At 40.2% G+C, this 16,107-nt stretch overlaps 2 protein-coding genes across 4 annotated transcripts; one reads left to right on the plus strand and one right to left on the minus strand.

Moving 5' to 3' along the window:
* Positions 1 to 2: 2 nt before the first annotated feature.
* On the minus strand, positions 3 to 9,026 carry lipia (lipase, member Ia). 3 transcript variants are annotated; one of them, XM_030069830.1, is made up of 12 exons: positions 8,902 to 9,019; positions 8,751 to 8,760; positions 8,239 to 8,309; positions 7,439 to 7,809; positions 7,029 to 7,137; positions 5,201 to 5,302; positions 4,734 to 4,823; positions 4,331 to 4,498; positions 3,464 to 3,553; positions 2,329 to 2,437; positions 2,042 to 2,215; positions 3 to 652 (listed from the first exon to the last, which is right to left on the minus strand). In XM_030069830.1, the coding sequence occupies exons 3-12, from the start codon at positions 8,294 to 8,296 to the stop codon at positions 568 to 570; spliced, it is 1,356 nt and encodes a 451-aa protein (XP_029925690.1). In that variant the 5' UTR covers positions 8,297 to 8,309; positions 8,751 to 8,760; positions 8,902 to 9,019; the 3' UTR covers positions 3 to 567. The 3 variants fall into 3 exon arrangements, with proteins under 3 accessions (XP_029925690.1, XP_029925688.1, XP_029925689.1); XM_030069828.1 differs by lacking the exon at positions 8,751 to 8,760 and having other exon boundaries at positions 8,239 to 8,310; positions 8,906 to 9,026; XM_030069829.1 differs by lacking the exons at positions 8,751 to 8,760; positions 8,902 to 9,019 and adding an exon at positions 8,386 to 8,565 and having other exon boundaries at positions 8,239 to 8,310.
* Positions 9,027 to 11,433: 2,407 nt separating this feature from the next.
* On the plus strand, positions 11,434 to 16,107 carry LOC115371001 (choline-phosphate cytidylyltransferase B-like). Its single transcript, XM_030068117.1, has 8 exons — positions 11,434 to 11,511; positions 13,016 to 13,115; positions 13,277 to 13,393; positions 13,864 to 14,015; positions 14,120 to 14,198; positions 14,788 to 14,930; positions 15,057 to 15,245; positions 15,964 to 16,107. Exons 1-8 carry the CDS (start codon positions 11,434 to 11,436, stop codon positions 16,105 to 16,107), a joined length of 1,002 nt encoding a protein of 333 aa, XP_029923977.1.

The raw sequence follows: 16,107 nt of genomic DNA on the forward strand, positions 1-16,107 counted from the left end.
AAAATAAAAGAAATACTGATATGTTTGCTGGTTTACGGTGACAATTTCAAAGTTAACAATATTTCTGAACATTACAGGTTTTTCGTAAGAGTGAGGGCTCACAGTTATAAAATGGTAGCATATTGTTATTCATATTTTTAAAACCGGCCTAGCCGTCATTGCATCTATGATAACAATATCTCGAGTTTGTTTTTTTTTTTTTTTATATATATATATATATAGCTTTGAGGGAAATTCAGTCATGTTCAAATACATGAATTAAGATGAAATTATCTCATTTTGCCCTACAAGAGCAATACACATAAATTCTGTATCGGAGCAAAATGTCTATTGAGAAAAAAGTGGCAATTACTTTTGAGCATGACATTACCAGTCGGCACATTCCATTGTCACACCACAAATGGTCACATTTGAATAATAAATACTTAAATATGAAGTTTGTTCCTTGACATACTGATTCCCTCAGTCCTCATACTTTTCCTCCAACATCCTGGAGCAACTGAAGTGTCTGCTGAATCTTTATCCTGCCAGGCGAGTGAAATGTTGCTGAGTGTGTCTGAGTTTGCCTCAGAAGTTGGAGTCTTCGCAGGGAATGGGCCTGAAGGTCGTCTCTGTGTTCTCCTCTAGAAGGATGTCGTACCGACAAAGAGGCCTGCATGAGACAGAGAGATCCAGAATGGGTCAGATCAAGTTCATTACCTTAGAGAGCAACGTCTGGATCTGACAAAATCTGACAACCTGCAGTTCTGCGGTGAATTACCAGGCATCATGGGTGTAAAGTTGGCGTTACTTCATGTAGCTGTACAGTAGCGTCACTGTATCGCTTATGCAGCTTTGGCTTCGAGTATCGAGATCTCTCCTTGGCATCATTTGCATATGTAAATGTCTTCTTTGAATAAAACCTCTGATAATTACACTCTCAATAATGTAGTGTAATTATCAGATATACTGGAGTGCTTTATCAAGCTTGTCATGACTCCTGTGGAAACTTCCAGCGCCCTAATTTGATCACAATATTACCAAAACATGCGCAAACACTATGAAAGCAGCACTGTGAAGCTCATGGTGGACAGATTTTTACTTGATCCCCCTTGGTAAGTATGAACACACATTTATACATTTGACAGTGCGGCTGTTTAGTAACACTTCCTTCCTTGAAATTCTTTCTATAAGCTGCTGGTAACAAGTGTTGTCTGTCTCTACGCTGTGATCTTTAGGGGAGGGATACAGTCTCTCAGGTTCATGCCAACACAATTAACCCATTGTGTTAATGGAACACTTTCACGTATCTGTCTTGAATCTAATGTCTTGATGCCAAATGTCCACAAAAATATAAACAACTGAGTGAAATGCTCCCATATTTTGGATGATGATGAGGTAAGGTCCTGAACTCCTGTGACATTTGAAAATTAAGTGGCATTTGCCTTTAGTGCCTGCATACTTGTACTAATGTAGCTTGCCTGCATACTTGTACTAATGTAGCTTGCATACCTAACATTGTCTCCTATTTACTGAGTATTAATGTATTTTTATAACTACCAAAGGGATAAAACAAAATAAAAATAGCTCTTCATGGGGTCTGGGTAAGTATAATGAGAGGAAATCTGTTTGCTATAGCCTCCATGGGCCACAGTTTCACTGACTGTTGCTCTCATATTCCTTTCACTTGCTTATATTCAACTTAGGACATTGCAGAATGTACAAAGTGTCTTGGAAAACCCGGTGAACTGTTATCAAGTGTATTTGACAATTTGTATGTATATTTTTCAGGCAGGTGTGCCGACTTGGGCATGTCACCAGGCAGATCATTAACACACGTAAACACATGGATGGACTGCTATTAGAGCAGAATAAAGGAAAGTGATGGATGGTTTTTATTAATAACGTTTGAAACTATCTTTAATCGATTTTCAGGGAGTTTAGAGAAGTACGTGACTTCCTGCTCATGAAGAATGACTAAAATGACATAAATGGGTCAAACTTGTGAAAATGTATTACATTATAGCACATCAGCAAAGCAAACAGTTGTGCGCATATGTACCTGTGTTTTTGTTCCAGATGTGTGAGACGGAGGCGAAGAACACGCAGCTTATATTTTTGCTTGAGTGCATTCCCAGTGGAGAACTTGATCGAGATCTTTTTCACCGAGGGAATGTCTTTGTCGAACTGGGCCAACAGCTGAGTCTCTGTGTACCTTCTGAACTTTGATGCTTTACTGTGAAGACAAAAAAAAAAAAAAAAAAATTACCAGAGTTTCATGTCACCTGAGAGAGAGGAAATAACAGTGACTATATGGTGACGATGGGAGGCTTTAACAGAGAGACTTACTGGTTGATCGTTGCCACTGCCTCTTTACCATGACCGTGCAGTTTAATGGTGATGTAGCCCCAGTGTGTGTCCTGATTCCATATCACAATATCCAGCCTGTAGTTTTCCCCTGAGAGAGGAAACAAACGCCTAAATTCCACCATTTGTAATTAACTGGCATCTCCTCTTAGAAAACGGTGGCTTGTATAAAAATACAACTCAAACCAGATTACTGAAATTATCATTTAACTCACAACCTACAAAACTGTAATAGTTCTGCAGATGAAAGCATGCTTACAAATGAACTTTTTGGCTAATAGGCTTAAAGTAATAATTGATTTTTTTTAACATGGATATATACACTTAGTGGCCACTTTATTATTATTCTAATGCAGTTCAGTCCAACTGTTGTGCCATAAAGTTTCGTTTCTGCTACCTATAATGCTCAGGTTTTCATTTTGTCACAGTAATAGAGGTGTTCATTCAATTCTATGTTTGGCATTGAGCTCATAGTTAGTGCTGCTGTTGGACTGGACTGCATTTTATTGAGAGGTGTTTCCACTATTCTGTCCCCCTCATGCATATCAATAGGGAGGACAAAAAATTAGAAACACCTCTCAATATAATGTAAGCCAGAACAAGACATCTGCAAACTACAACCTCAATAATAAACACAGAATTTAATTTACACATTCTCCACAATGTCAGCACAAACTGAACATTAGAAACTTTCTTAAAGAGGAGCGATTCTTATAAATCCATCAAAGGGCATATTTTAACATTTCCAATAGATGTTACATTAACATTTAAGGGATGTTAGTAGCATTTATTAAGAAATATCCGATTTAAAATCTCTTCTTAAAACATTTTTAACAGTCCTTTGTATTGTTTTTTTTATTTGTTTGTTTTTTTGTTTTTGTTTTTTTGGTCATTTATATTTTGTTGTTTTAGTCTTTTTTTTGAGGATGCATCTTAGAATAACTTTTTTTTTTTTTTTTTTTTTTTTTTTTAAATTTTCTATAAAGCACTTGGCCAATCTTGAAAAATCTTAATGATGTAACCTACAAGTTTTCCCATTGGAACAACAAACAACAAATTGACATTCATGTTACGGGGGTGTTCTCTAGCCTGTTATTGATTAGTGTCTGCTACTCACTGCAGAATGGAGACTTTTCATTGGTGTTGAAGTAAGCCATGGTTTGGTGCAGGCCGACCAGGACGTCTTGCCAATCTGTGACATCATAACCTGCAAATGAGTTGAGACGGCTTCGTCAGCCTTTGAGGAAATAAGGACTTTCATTCAGACATGTATCCACCTTAGAAAAGAAATGGGATGTTAATTAGTCCTTACTTTAAAAAAAATGTAAAAAACTAGAGCCGATCCATCAAATGTGTCAATATTTTGAAGAAGAGGCTTGAAGGAGTACGCCTATTATGTCACTGACACACAGTATTAATTTTTGCATTCTACTCATTAGTCACTTTGTAAGAGTGGGTGTTACATTTTTCAGATTTTTTTTTATCATGTTTTGGAAGTAAAGTGAGTCTTCTTAAAATTGAATTTCATAAATATCATGCCTTAAAAGTCATTAAATAGCCTTAAATTTGAATTTACAGGGTTTTAATTCCAATAAGTGTCTAATTTCACTTATCCATCTAATTTTGTCCCAATAAGTCACATCAAAGCAAACATTTCTGATGTTCTAAAACTTGAAGGAAACTCTGAAAATATCAGTTAATAAAATCACCTAGGTATGAACCTAACATATTTATTCCTCAGTGTATCTCTGCACTAAAGCATAAATATAGTATTTAACTTTATACGTAACCCCCAAGGTTTATTTGAAAGAGAAATGTAGCATTAAATCAAATATCTGACACCTGTAGACTCCCTGGAATTAAACCTAATAAACCTAAACTTAACCTTAAACCTAACCATCAAGGTAAAACATATGCATGTGCTCTCTAATAATGTCCTGTGCAGCAGTGCATTAGTTTAACTGATGGAAAATGTGTTGCTGACCAAAGACAGGGCATCCAGCAGCACCAAACTGATGACAGTCCATGCAGCGGCCGTCCAAGAAGTCTTTGTAGGAGGAGCAGGGGAGTGCCCGGCTCTCACACGTCCTGTTCAGAGACTCTATGAAGAGCAGCACTGATCTCTGGTGGTCACATTTGAAATAGGCTCCTCCTAAACAGCACAGCAAAGACAACAGTTCGAGCAGCTCGCAGCTACATTACATGAATCACAATGAAACTGGAAATATGACTCATACATGTGGCCTCCTAGGAAATAATCTCTAATTCCTCTGAATCTAGCAGCTATTCAGCAAAATAGCACTGTCTTCCAAGAAATCAGCTGTTCTCTAGTCACTGCAGATGAATAAACAGTTTGATGGAAATCTTTGTCATTTTAGTGTCTTTACCAGAGAAGATGGTCCTTGGGCAGCCGGGTTGGTCTGTTCCTCCATTGGCAAAGAAATCAATGTGACCTAGCGGCTTTCTGAAGCCCAGTGCTGTTCATAGACATGTGATATATTACATAACAATGACAGTAACACTTCCAATTTTACTTATAGAGCTTATATATATCTTCTTCCAAAAACAGAAACATCATTAATAAATGGTAACTTGATAGTTGAGTTAATGGTTATTTTAAGTTAATAAACATTGGCTGCTACTGATATGGTAAATAAATACTGTGTAGCGCCTCTTTAAACATTATTTGTAAACATTATTAATTAGCAGTTCACTGTCAGCAATAAAATAACTGTTAATTTAAGTTTAATGAACTATCAATTTACCATTTATTAATGATGGTTATTATAAAGTGCTGCCCTGGATTTTAGTTTACAAAGCATGGATATGGGTATGGCCTTTGAGCTTGGCTTACCGTCTATGTCTGTGTGTAAAACATCCACAAACTGAGCATCTGTGGGGTCCAGCCGGTCGTCTGTGGGGCGGCCGGTGAACATGGGGCCAGCAGGATCCAGAGCTGCAAACATGACATTACTAAGCCTCAGCAGAGTTTAAAGTTTATTCCCAATCCCAGTAGGTGCTGACGGGGACCGGCTAGACCCCAGTGGGCACGGGTAGGTTGAATTTCCACTTAAAATGTATGAATTTGGGTCATGGTTAGTTTCAAAGTCATTACCACCAGCACAGCTCCTGCCTGCCCTCTGTATCCCATCCCCTTCTCCTAAACTGTGACTGCTGATCTGCTCCATTTCTCGATAACCACCTGTCCATTTCTTCAAGCATGTCATCTGCCTTCCAAGGAACTAGAGTCACTCCTCCTCTCAGGTAATAACTTTTGACTCAAGTCAAAAATTACAGACCACATTTCTCCTCTCATTTCAATTCCAAAACCCTTGAAAATCCTGTTTCTCTCACGGAAGAGTACGCTGGAATTTGACTCGTCTGGCCTCATTCAGTGTGTTCCTGCTCCTCATAGTTACTGAAGCGCCTCACATCGCCGGATCATGCTCCTCGCTTCTCGGTCCTTTCACACCTGACTGTCCTTGCTGACCTGAAAAACTTTTGGTCTTCGCTGCACTCTCCGTGTTGGCATCACACCCAGATGACATAATTCTCTTAATGGGCGCTGTAGAGAGAGGACGTCTGCCCTCATCATGCAGTCACTACACTGCAGTGCCATGGCAGCCAGGAGGACTGAGCTGCTCTTTTTCCACTGACAGCTCCTGTCTGCTGCAAAACCTCTTGATCGACAGTGACATCTCTGCTGTGACTCCCGCCCACACAGACGGAAACCTGTGTGATACGTTGTGCTCGGACCACAACTCAGCCACGACCGCAGCTACAGCATCGGTCAATATAAAATTCCCCATCAAGGAAAGGCTATCATCAACCTCTACAAATGATCATATTTCAGCATGAGCCACTTGCGTCCTCAACAGTGGTGTGCACAGACTTTTTGAAGGGCAGGGGCGAAAATGAAAAAAGGGCACTCTCCCTAGGGGGGTCTGGGGGCATGGTCCCCCGGGAGAACATTTTTGAAAATTGTACATTTAAATCCATCAATCTGGTGCCTTTTGAAAGCAAAATCAAGCTAGATAGAATAACAGTGGTGCTCCGACCTATAGGTCTAGAGCTATGTGAAAATACAGGTGCAAAAAAAACCTCATGAATTGCAACTCTACTGTGACCAAATACACAGCAGCAGCAGCATTTTCAGTTTTCAACATCCCCCACCCCCCACCCCCCTCCCTGCACGCCACTAGTCCTCAAGGTGGAAGACACCGAAGTATCTTTATTATCAGAGGAATGCCTCACCCGACCTTCAGCCAAACCAATCCTTTTCTTTGTGACATGATCTGAGAATACACTCCTTTTCACTTCCAAACGGATTTTACTGTCATAATTATTGTGAGTCACTTTGTATAAGTCAGTCATCTAAATGCCTAAAATGTTAGAGTTGATGTTCAAATAATTAGTCCAAATTAAATCATCCTGCATACATGTCCATAAAACTGCTCTCCCAGTCACTTTAACATGATAAGCTAATGGATTTCAGTTCTTGTTTTTGGCTTTGATAGAAACATGTTACTATTCACGATCTCAAATTAATCCATAGAATATTTGTTTTGTGAATCCTATCACTTCTATCAATCAATCAATCAGATTCTTCCTATCTGATTCAAATCTTGTTCAGTCTTTGCTGCCAATGTAATAAAAGGGGGAAATGATGTACACAGTCTTACCTGTGATTCTTCCAACTGTCCCATTCAGCTTTGCGCCTACAAAGCCTGATATGTGAGCACCAAGACTGACTCCAATCATATGGATGGAACTCAGAGATGCACCATTTTCCTGAAAAGAGCAAATGGGCATTTGTCTTTTTACACCGAGAGTACCAGCACTGTATTCAGCGCATATGGGGATCCTAATAAAACAATAAACATAATAGATAATAGATATGCTTGAGCTTAAAGGAAAACCAGAGATTTGCCTCAGGCAGAAAGGAATGAATGAAGCGCCTTAGCAAAGAGCTGAACTCCAGCTCATACATGGGTGAAATCACATCCAACCCCACAGCCTGCAATCAAAGGCTGCATCAGATCACTATTTTACCTCAGATTTGTACCCACATAGTGTCAAACCCATCTCGTACCTGCATCAATTCAATGAAAGTCGTGAGATTGTCTGCTGCCTTGCGTGTGTTCTCCACAGACTTCAAGTAGTTGACATTAGCAGCTCCATAGTTCCAGTCCACAACCACAACGTTCATGTCTTTCCTGGCTATGAGCAGCTGTGTGAGGTTCTTCAGCCACATCGGTGGAGACCCAGTGGGCCGATATCCATGAATGATGAAGGTGGTCGGTCTGGACAGATTGAACTCGGGGACACTGGACAGGTTGGAGTGGGACAGCTGTTTGCCGCAGGTTGAGTTCTGCCTGGTGTACAGCAACAGCCGCGTTTTTAGGCTGGTTCCAATGAACGAGTGATGGATGCTTAGGTCTGTGAATTCATCACATGTCTGGGCTGGGTGTGGGCGTGAAAGTAAGAGACGTGCAGACAGAAAAGAGAAAGAAAAATGTGGGGGAGGGGTGGACGAGAAGAGAAAGAGATAAAAAAAAAAAGAGAGAGAGACTTAACAGGCAATATTATTGTTCAAGAAAGGCATTTTTACCCAGCAATCCACAATGACAACAACATGGCTGAAACTACGGCATCATCAATGTGGAGGTATTCATGGTTGTTAAAGGTTTAAATTGTTTTGTTCACCCTCTGGCAAGTGAAACTGGGAAAGAGGAAATTCCAGTAATACTGAAGATTTCTTAGAAGAAAAAAAAACCCAAAGGCACAAAGGTATAATGTCTGTGTGTTTGTGTTTGTGTGTTTGTGTGTGTGTGTGTGTGTGCATATGTATGTGCAAGGCTGAGATGTGTCTTCTCAGGTGGGAAGCCTTACCTTTGCATACTTGAACAGTTATCAGCAAGAGAGGAGTCAGATATTGCCAAAGGAACATGCTTTACACTTGATCTACAAACAGAAAGAGTCATTAGAGTCCATCATCAAACAGTGCACTTTGACTTTGCACCAAACATGCCAACATACCAGTCCACTGCAGCTGGTTTGGTCTTACGTTTGACTTTTCTCTTAAAAGTCACTAAATTATGTAACAATCACTGGTGTGAAATTCTCTTTGATCTGTGTTTTTCATGGGAAATGCTGCCTCTGTATCTCCCTGGCAGCAGAGCAGAAACACACAGATTGTATCTCAGAGGAAGAGCCGCTCCGTCTCATTGGTGGAGTCACAGTTTTTCTGGCTAATTGAGGGCAGAATGAAGCCAGGTGAACATGGCAGCGGATAAGATACGGCGACAAACACTATCTGCTCCACCCATTGAAGATCAACTCAACCAATGGGAACATTTCTACCTCCAGATCAGGTCTGCCTCTGTGAACTGTTTGTATAAGTAAACGTGCAAACCAGCAATCACAGGCTGCAGGTCACCCTGTGGCTGTACAGGCGCACTGACTCTGTACATGGTCAGTGTCTTTTAACATTCAACATCTTCATAATTCAAAAGAATGAGAGTGATATAACACGACAAGAGTGTAGAAAAACTCTTACCTTTGCTGTGATACAAATATTTCCTGGCTCGGTGTATTAGAGGTCCAGTATACTCTGGATGTGTCCCAGTGTGTATCTGTACTGTAAGAAGCACTGAGCATTTCAGGAAGTGAGAAGAGGAACAGCAAAGTGACACTCCTCTGCTCCTGCCCCGCTGCTCCCACCGGGATAGCCACGCCCCTTGCTCCAGGCCAACCCTGTGCACAGGTGAAAAACGTTCCCATCACCTCCGCTGTTTCCTGTCATACTGTCAAACCAGTTATGCGACCTTTACGTTTCACTGTTGAACTTGCCATGTACCTACAAAGATGACATCACGCTCTCTGTTTCATGTATGTGGAAAAAAAACCTGACCGACCGGTGTAAAAGTGTGTTGCAAAAAGTTTCATGCCTGATTAAAGGAATATTTCATCTAGATAAAAATGCAGCCTGTATACATATCAATTGAAACTTCACTATGAAGCGAAGTAAGAAATGAAGCGAGCAACTTTTTTGTAAACTTTGAAGATAATATGACCATCTTTTTGCATTTCCAAAACAGATTGTGCAACATAATTGAATGGTTTTGTGGTTTAACAATTGCACCATGGTTCCGCAAATCCAGCACTTCCCCCGTTATCTGCTATATGTCCCTTTGTTAAAATGCTGTGGTCACACACACACACACACACACACACCCTGCAGCACCCTGATGCAAGACTGTGCTTGCCACTGCAGGGTGGGAAGAAAACTATGGTGTCTAACTCTCTTGGTGTTTGGTGTTCCTGTAAATTTAAAGCTGATGACTGAATTTTCATTTTGGGCTAAAAGCATTCCTTCAGTCTCCTCCCTGACATCCAGCAATCTCCAATCAGGGAGGGATTTGTGGGAGGGGTGTGAGAAGTTTCATTTCCCTGCCCAGTCCAGTCAGCAGGTTATAAGAGAGGCGTCAAAAAACCACAAAGTAAAAATTCCTGACGTATGTTTGTGGAGGCCAAATGTCTGAGCACGCACATACATACACAGAAATGTGAGTCACTCAAGACATGTGAAACACACACACATGCCCACACATATAATTCAGGGTGTACATTCAAAACTTGTAAGTAAAGAAAAAGTAAATGTTTGTCAAAAACACAGTGCATAACACTATTCAAATCAATATGTTCATGATTATATAGGGTTAGGTGACAATTAAAAATAGGCAGTGAATTAAACAGTGAATTGAAAGGTTACTATGTATATAGTAACCTTTTAATTCAAGGTTACTATATATATACTAACCTTTTAATTCACTATTTAAATATCTGTTCTGGCATTTATTCCTTATATTCCTTATTAGCGCATATCAAATCAGATAATGTGTGATATGCATGTGTAAACAGAATAATTCAAAGAACTTGTAATTGACTTTTTTCTTGTCTTTGCGTTTGTAATCAACTTGTGAATTTTTATAGTGATATCTGAAAGTGAAATTTTGAACCCCTTTCCCTGTGTGTTAAAAACAGTGTTTTTTTTTGGTAATATGTGGTCATGAATAGGTGATTTTCAAAACTTTCCACCAAAGGGATTTCTTGGGACTTTTTTCCCTCACTCAGGACAAACTGAGGATACAAAATCAGTGGACTTTGCTTCTCTTGCAATTTGTCCTAGTTTTTTTCATAAAATGACTCGACTGTACAGGATCATAACATCAATCAACCTTCAGTAGTTTTGCAGAATGCACCTTTAAAAGAATGTAGTTTGAACCGTGTCCTCTCATCCGTTTATAACTGTATGGAAAAGATTACAACTAACACAGCTACTGCTTTGAAAAAGTAACTCAGTAACTTTTTTTTTTTTTTTTTTTACTCCTAGTACATCTAAATGAGTTGCTTTCTAGTTTTACTGACTTACCAGATTTTAAGAACAGTACTGGCAAACTAACTTGAGTAGCACTTTGTAGTACTCGGCGGACGTCTTAATGTCTGACATGCACTGCCTTAGCTATTGTGTCAACAAATATTGCGTAATGGGCGTCCCACTGTGTTTGGCTCCAAAGGCTGCCAATGTGAAAGACAGCTCTGTGGTGCAGTCTCACTTTTAAATAATAACTAATTCAGTCTTCCCCTGCATGCCGAAAAACTACAACAACAAATTAAAAGGTTGAAACATCAGTAGGAACGTTCTGGCTGACACATGAAACATCTTCCAGATTATAGTTACAGACTGTGCTGCATACTAAATTCAGTCTACTAATGTCAAGCAGCGGTATTCAAGCCTATCTTTGCTGGTTAAAAGTGTCATGTTACTATAGAAGAGCACAGGGAACCCCCCCACTGTCCAGCATTGATGACCAGTGCAGTCTAAATTTCTGAATACCGTCACCAGAGTGGCCTGAACTTTGCCCACTATGTTTTCTCGTCATCGGGGTCAGGCAGGCCGATGGGATGCACACTTAATAAAAACACACACAGACTCAGGAAACGGTCCTGTGTGATTGAGAGCCCAGCACGGGGACTGCAGGCGGGCACGCTGGTGTTACAGGTGAAAAAGGAAAGCAGAACATCATGGTGGGAAGAAGACGAGGCCGAGGGAACAGCGTCCCCCAGCAGGCCCCGCAGAACCAGAGGAGAGGCCCTCACAGGGTGAGTCCTGTGGAAATGTCATGTATTTCCCCGCCACTGCATTCAGTTCAGGTTGTTTGATTTTGCCACATTTCAAGAAAAACTATATGGGAAACCACGTCAGCAAATGATTCATTTAACCAAGGAGAACTTGTTTGATGTAATTTACAACATTTGTGCTTACAGTTTTATGAAAAATGTCTTTATTTCATATCTGTTATTTTCCTTTTCTCTTTATTATGTGCGGCTCACTCTGTTTGCATGAGTGAGCACTATTAGAAGTTAGACGTATGAGCAGGACTTATTTTTATGTCTGCAATATGATGTGAAATTAATCTCCTGTGGTAATAAAATCATTTATTTGTTCACTGATTGTATGTTTGATACCATCACAATCTTTCAATGCTATAAATAAAATAATTTTGCAATAAAATGCGCGTGATAAATTTATCAGAAAGAGGGTAGTAGCATGGAGGGTGGAGGTTCATTACGTAACATGCTTGCAGATTCGCATCTAAAATTGGGCTTCACATCTCTAGAGTCATGTATTGTACTGTAGGAAAGGCCCGTGTGTGTGTGTGTGTGTGTTAAGTTTTGACTTAAAGGCTTTTAGGGCTACAGATCATGGCTGAGATGATTTTCTGTGTTGCAAATGTGGTAGTAGTATACTAGATTTACTGCACATTCCTTAACTGATTTGCATGACATGAGGCTGATAATCTTGTGCTCAAACACCACAAAACAGTATTACCGTACCCTAAAATCATGGTGGACTTCAGACACTGCAGGAGTTCAAAGTATACATTACAACACAGCAGATAAAGCTGTGTATATGAATCTGCATGCAACATAAAGTTCACGACACCCTTATCACCTCAGAATCTTATTCAAAATGATTATGGCCTTATCTTGCATTGATAAAATATTTCTTATGATGTCATGGATAGAGATTTAATGAGGATTATAAATGGGTGTGACTGCGCTTAATATGGCGTGTTCACATTGTCCACATGAGCTGAATGGAAAGTCAGCCCAGGGAGGTGTGCCCTTCCCTGTACGTTTAAATTTACAAGACTTTATTAACATTATTAGAAGGAGTTGTTTTGGTGTTAACTTCTCTACAAACACGTGATTGCTTGAAATATTAAAATGTATTGCTACGGTTGATATTGCAACACTTGATGCTCCAGCTCTCTTTCTCTGTTTTGATTGTTTCTTAAGCCATCAACCTGCCGCTGACTGCAGGTGAAAATTAGCCTGTGTGTGTAAATCTGGCACATTTACACGACGGACACAAGTGCTCATGTCAATGAATGTGCATTGTCCCTTCTCAAATAAATCAACATAAACATAAACAAGCATGTCATACTGTCCTGGCTGCTCTGGCATGTGTTGCACATGACGCACATGGTCCTCATAAAAACCCTTTTTTACTGCGCCTGACTTGAGTTGAGCGATCACAAATTTTATTTCCCATTTGTCTTTTTTTTATTTTGTTTGTTTGTTTGTTTGTTTCTGCAATCAGACTCCAAGGGAGCCGGCCATTTTTTCCAAAGCTATGGACTGCGAATCGGACGTCCCCCATGACAAGCTGACAATCGCCCAGGCACGAAGGGGCACACCAGGTTACACATTTCAGCTGTTTTTTTTTTTTGTTTTTTTTTTGCCAGTTCATATCATGCAGTTATAACTTGGACTTTTTGGGTCAATAACAGACAAATAAAGAATAGGTAGGTTAAGGTTAGAGGCTATTTCAGGACATTTTTGTTTATTTGCTGTCTTACAGCGCACCGTCCAGTGCGAGTCTATGCTGATGGGATCTTTGACCTTTTCCATTCGGGACACGCTCGAGCTCTGATGCAGGCCAAAAATCTGTTCCCCAACACACACCTGATAGTTGGAGGTAAAGTTTTCATCTCTCTCACATCCCGTGTCTGCATTACAATTTAACAGCATACTGTTCCTACAAATCCTGTTGTTACAGGATAAACATCTGCTCTTTAGCTTCCAAAGACAAAATCAGTATTTAAATTATATAGTGTTAGAGATTTGTAGTGTTGGAGAAAGGCTAAGGCAAGGCTTATGCTGAGTAAACTGAGGCCAAATGGTGCAATTAGACCTCACACATTTTTTATTTCTGAGATAGAATCTAGATTTATTATTTTTATTACCCCTGTGTCTTTCTCTGTTGCTCTCTATCTATAAAAAATATACAGATTTTTAAGGAATTGGGTCTGTTTGGGTCCTTGCAAAGAATCCTCAGGCAAGAAGCTGTTAAGACCATTTTAATGCATATTTAGAAACGCTAAATCTTATGGTTTAGCAGTTTCAGATTGTGGCCTGTTCCTGATTTAATCTGATCTGCACGTCCAGTCTGCAACGATGATCTCACTCACAAGTACAAGGGCTTCACGGTGATGACGGAGGACGAGCGCTACGAGGCCCTGAGGCACTGCCGGTACGTCGACGAGGTGGTGAGGGATGCTCCCTGGACCCTGACCCCGGAGTTCCTCAGGAGACACAAGGTCACCCGGTCGCTGGACGACACCTTCGATCAGTGAGACACAGACTAACACGGGCGTCTGGGGCTCGGTAATCTGTTCTGAAAGCTGTTGTGTTGTCCTCACAGATTGACTTTGTGGCCCACGATGACATCCCTTACACCTCTGCCGGCTCAGAGGACGTCTACAAACACATCAAGGAAGCAGGTGATTATATTATCATAATGCATTATGATGATGCATTTTTTTTTTTTATTTATTCATCTTTAAAAGCAAACTCCAGACCTGCCTTTTTAGCTGGGCTTTAACTGAATTTTAGTCATTCTTTATAGACTCTTATACGTACTTTAGGCCCTCTTGATCTTTCCTTTTATTTTCTCAACTGTTATTTTAACACCCTGGTACTCTGGGTCTGCTCACATCTATACATGGCATCTCTTTTAGCAATTCGTTATTTTATCTTGCACTCTTGGCCATTCATTTACTTTTTATTTACTGTTTGGAGTTTTGATTACTTACTTACTTAGGCTACTTACTTATTTTGCTATTTTGACTTTTATCCATTTCTTAGTGATCTTAGTCCTGCCTCTGGTCTTTCCTCTTTACAAATTGATGACATTTATGATGGCATTTCCTCAGTACATGTTTTTATTCTTTATTTTTTTGTTTTACTGTGTGAAGCACACTGAGTTACATGTATTTGTATGAAAAGTGCTATATAAATAAAGTCTGATTGATTGATTGATTGATTGATTGATTGAATACATGTTTTGAAGCCTTTGTGGATTTGTGTCAGGGATGTTTGTGGCCACTCAGAGGACAGAGGGCATCTCCACGTCTGATCTGATCACCCGAATAGTCCGAGACTACGACGTCTACGTCCGGCGCAACCTGCAGAGAGGCTACACGGCCCGAGAGCTAAATGTTGGATTCATCAAAGTAAGACTCCTTCACACTTAGACCTGGATACAGGTGGAAGACAGGTTATAATACCATGTAGAATATGAATGCAAAATTCACTGATTGGTCATGTTCTGTCTTTTTTTTTTTTTTTTTTTTCAACAGGAGAATAAATACCGTCTGCAGAACCAGGTGGATAAGATGAAAGAGACTGTCCGGACGGTGGAGGAGAAGTCCAAACACTTTGTGTACAGGGTGGAGGAGAAGAGCCAGGACCTCATCCACAAATGGGAGGAGAAGTCACGAGAGTTCATTGGCAACTTCCTGGAGCTTTTTGGTCCCGATGGAGCATGGGCATGTTCACCTTTAAATTACTCCTCAGTGGATATAACACACAATATCTAACTCAAACTGAGAGGAAAAATCCACCCAGCTCTGATAAAAACACAGCTATTGGTGACATACATTGCATTTCTGGGTCCAGTTTGCTTCTTTGGTTGTGTTTTTTTTTTATCATTTGGATGGAAAACTAGCTAAACCTAAACAATGTGATGTCACATCAACACATCTCCAGTGCAGCTATGGCAAACATCAGGTTTTGATGTCAGTGCCTCACAGTCAAAGAGCAGCGGCTTCTTTGCAGACTCAACATTTAGCAGTGATGTTTAGCAATCATACAGACAAACTCCATCATAGAGGAGGAAGAGACGCCAATTTCTCCATCAACAACTGTTTTACCAGTTGAAAAAAAAAAAAAGGTCTGTAGAAAATTCCACTTTCTGTGAAATGTAGGAAATCAGTAACTGAGGTACAAATAGATAAGGTAGGGTGAGGAAAAATGGGTAAAAGGGGAAGGTAAATGACAGCAAACTGTTGTAAAATGCCTCATGTAATGCACTGAGTAAATCAATGTGACAGCATCGAAAGGTGGATTTTTTTTGTCTATTGGGCTAAGAAAGAAATCCATTTGATCAAATTTCCCTAAAAAATAATCAAAACAAAACACACCACAACATAAGTAATATTAATAATAATGGTAACAGTACTGACTCTTGTGTTTGTCTTTGTTCAGCATGTGATTCAGGAGCGGAGTGGCCGCATGCTGCAGGCCCTGTCGCCCTACTCATCGCCCCGGGGTTCACCCAGCAGCAGTCCCACCAGAAGACGCTCCTGCTCCCCTGACACCCGCTCCCCTCCTGCCTCCCCTCAGCGGTAG

The sequence above is a fragment of the Myripristis murdjan genome, chromosome 14 (genome assembly GCF_902150065.1).
Source record: "Myripristis murdjan chromosome 14, fMyrMur1.1, whole genome shotgun sequence".
NCBI classification, from domain to species: domain Eukaryota; kingdom Metazoa; phylum Chordata; class Actinopteri; order Holocentriformes; family Holocentridae; genus Myripristis; species Myripristis murdjan.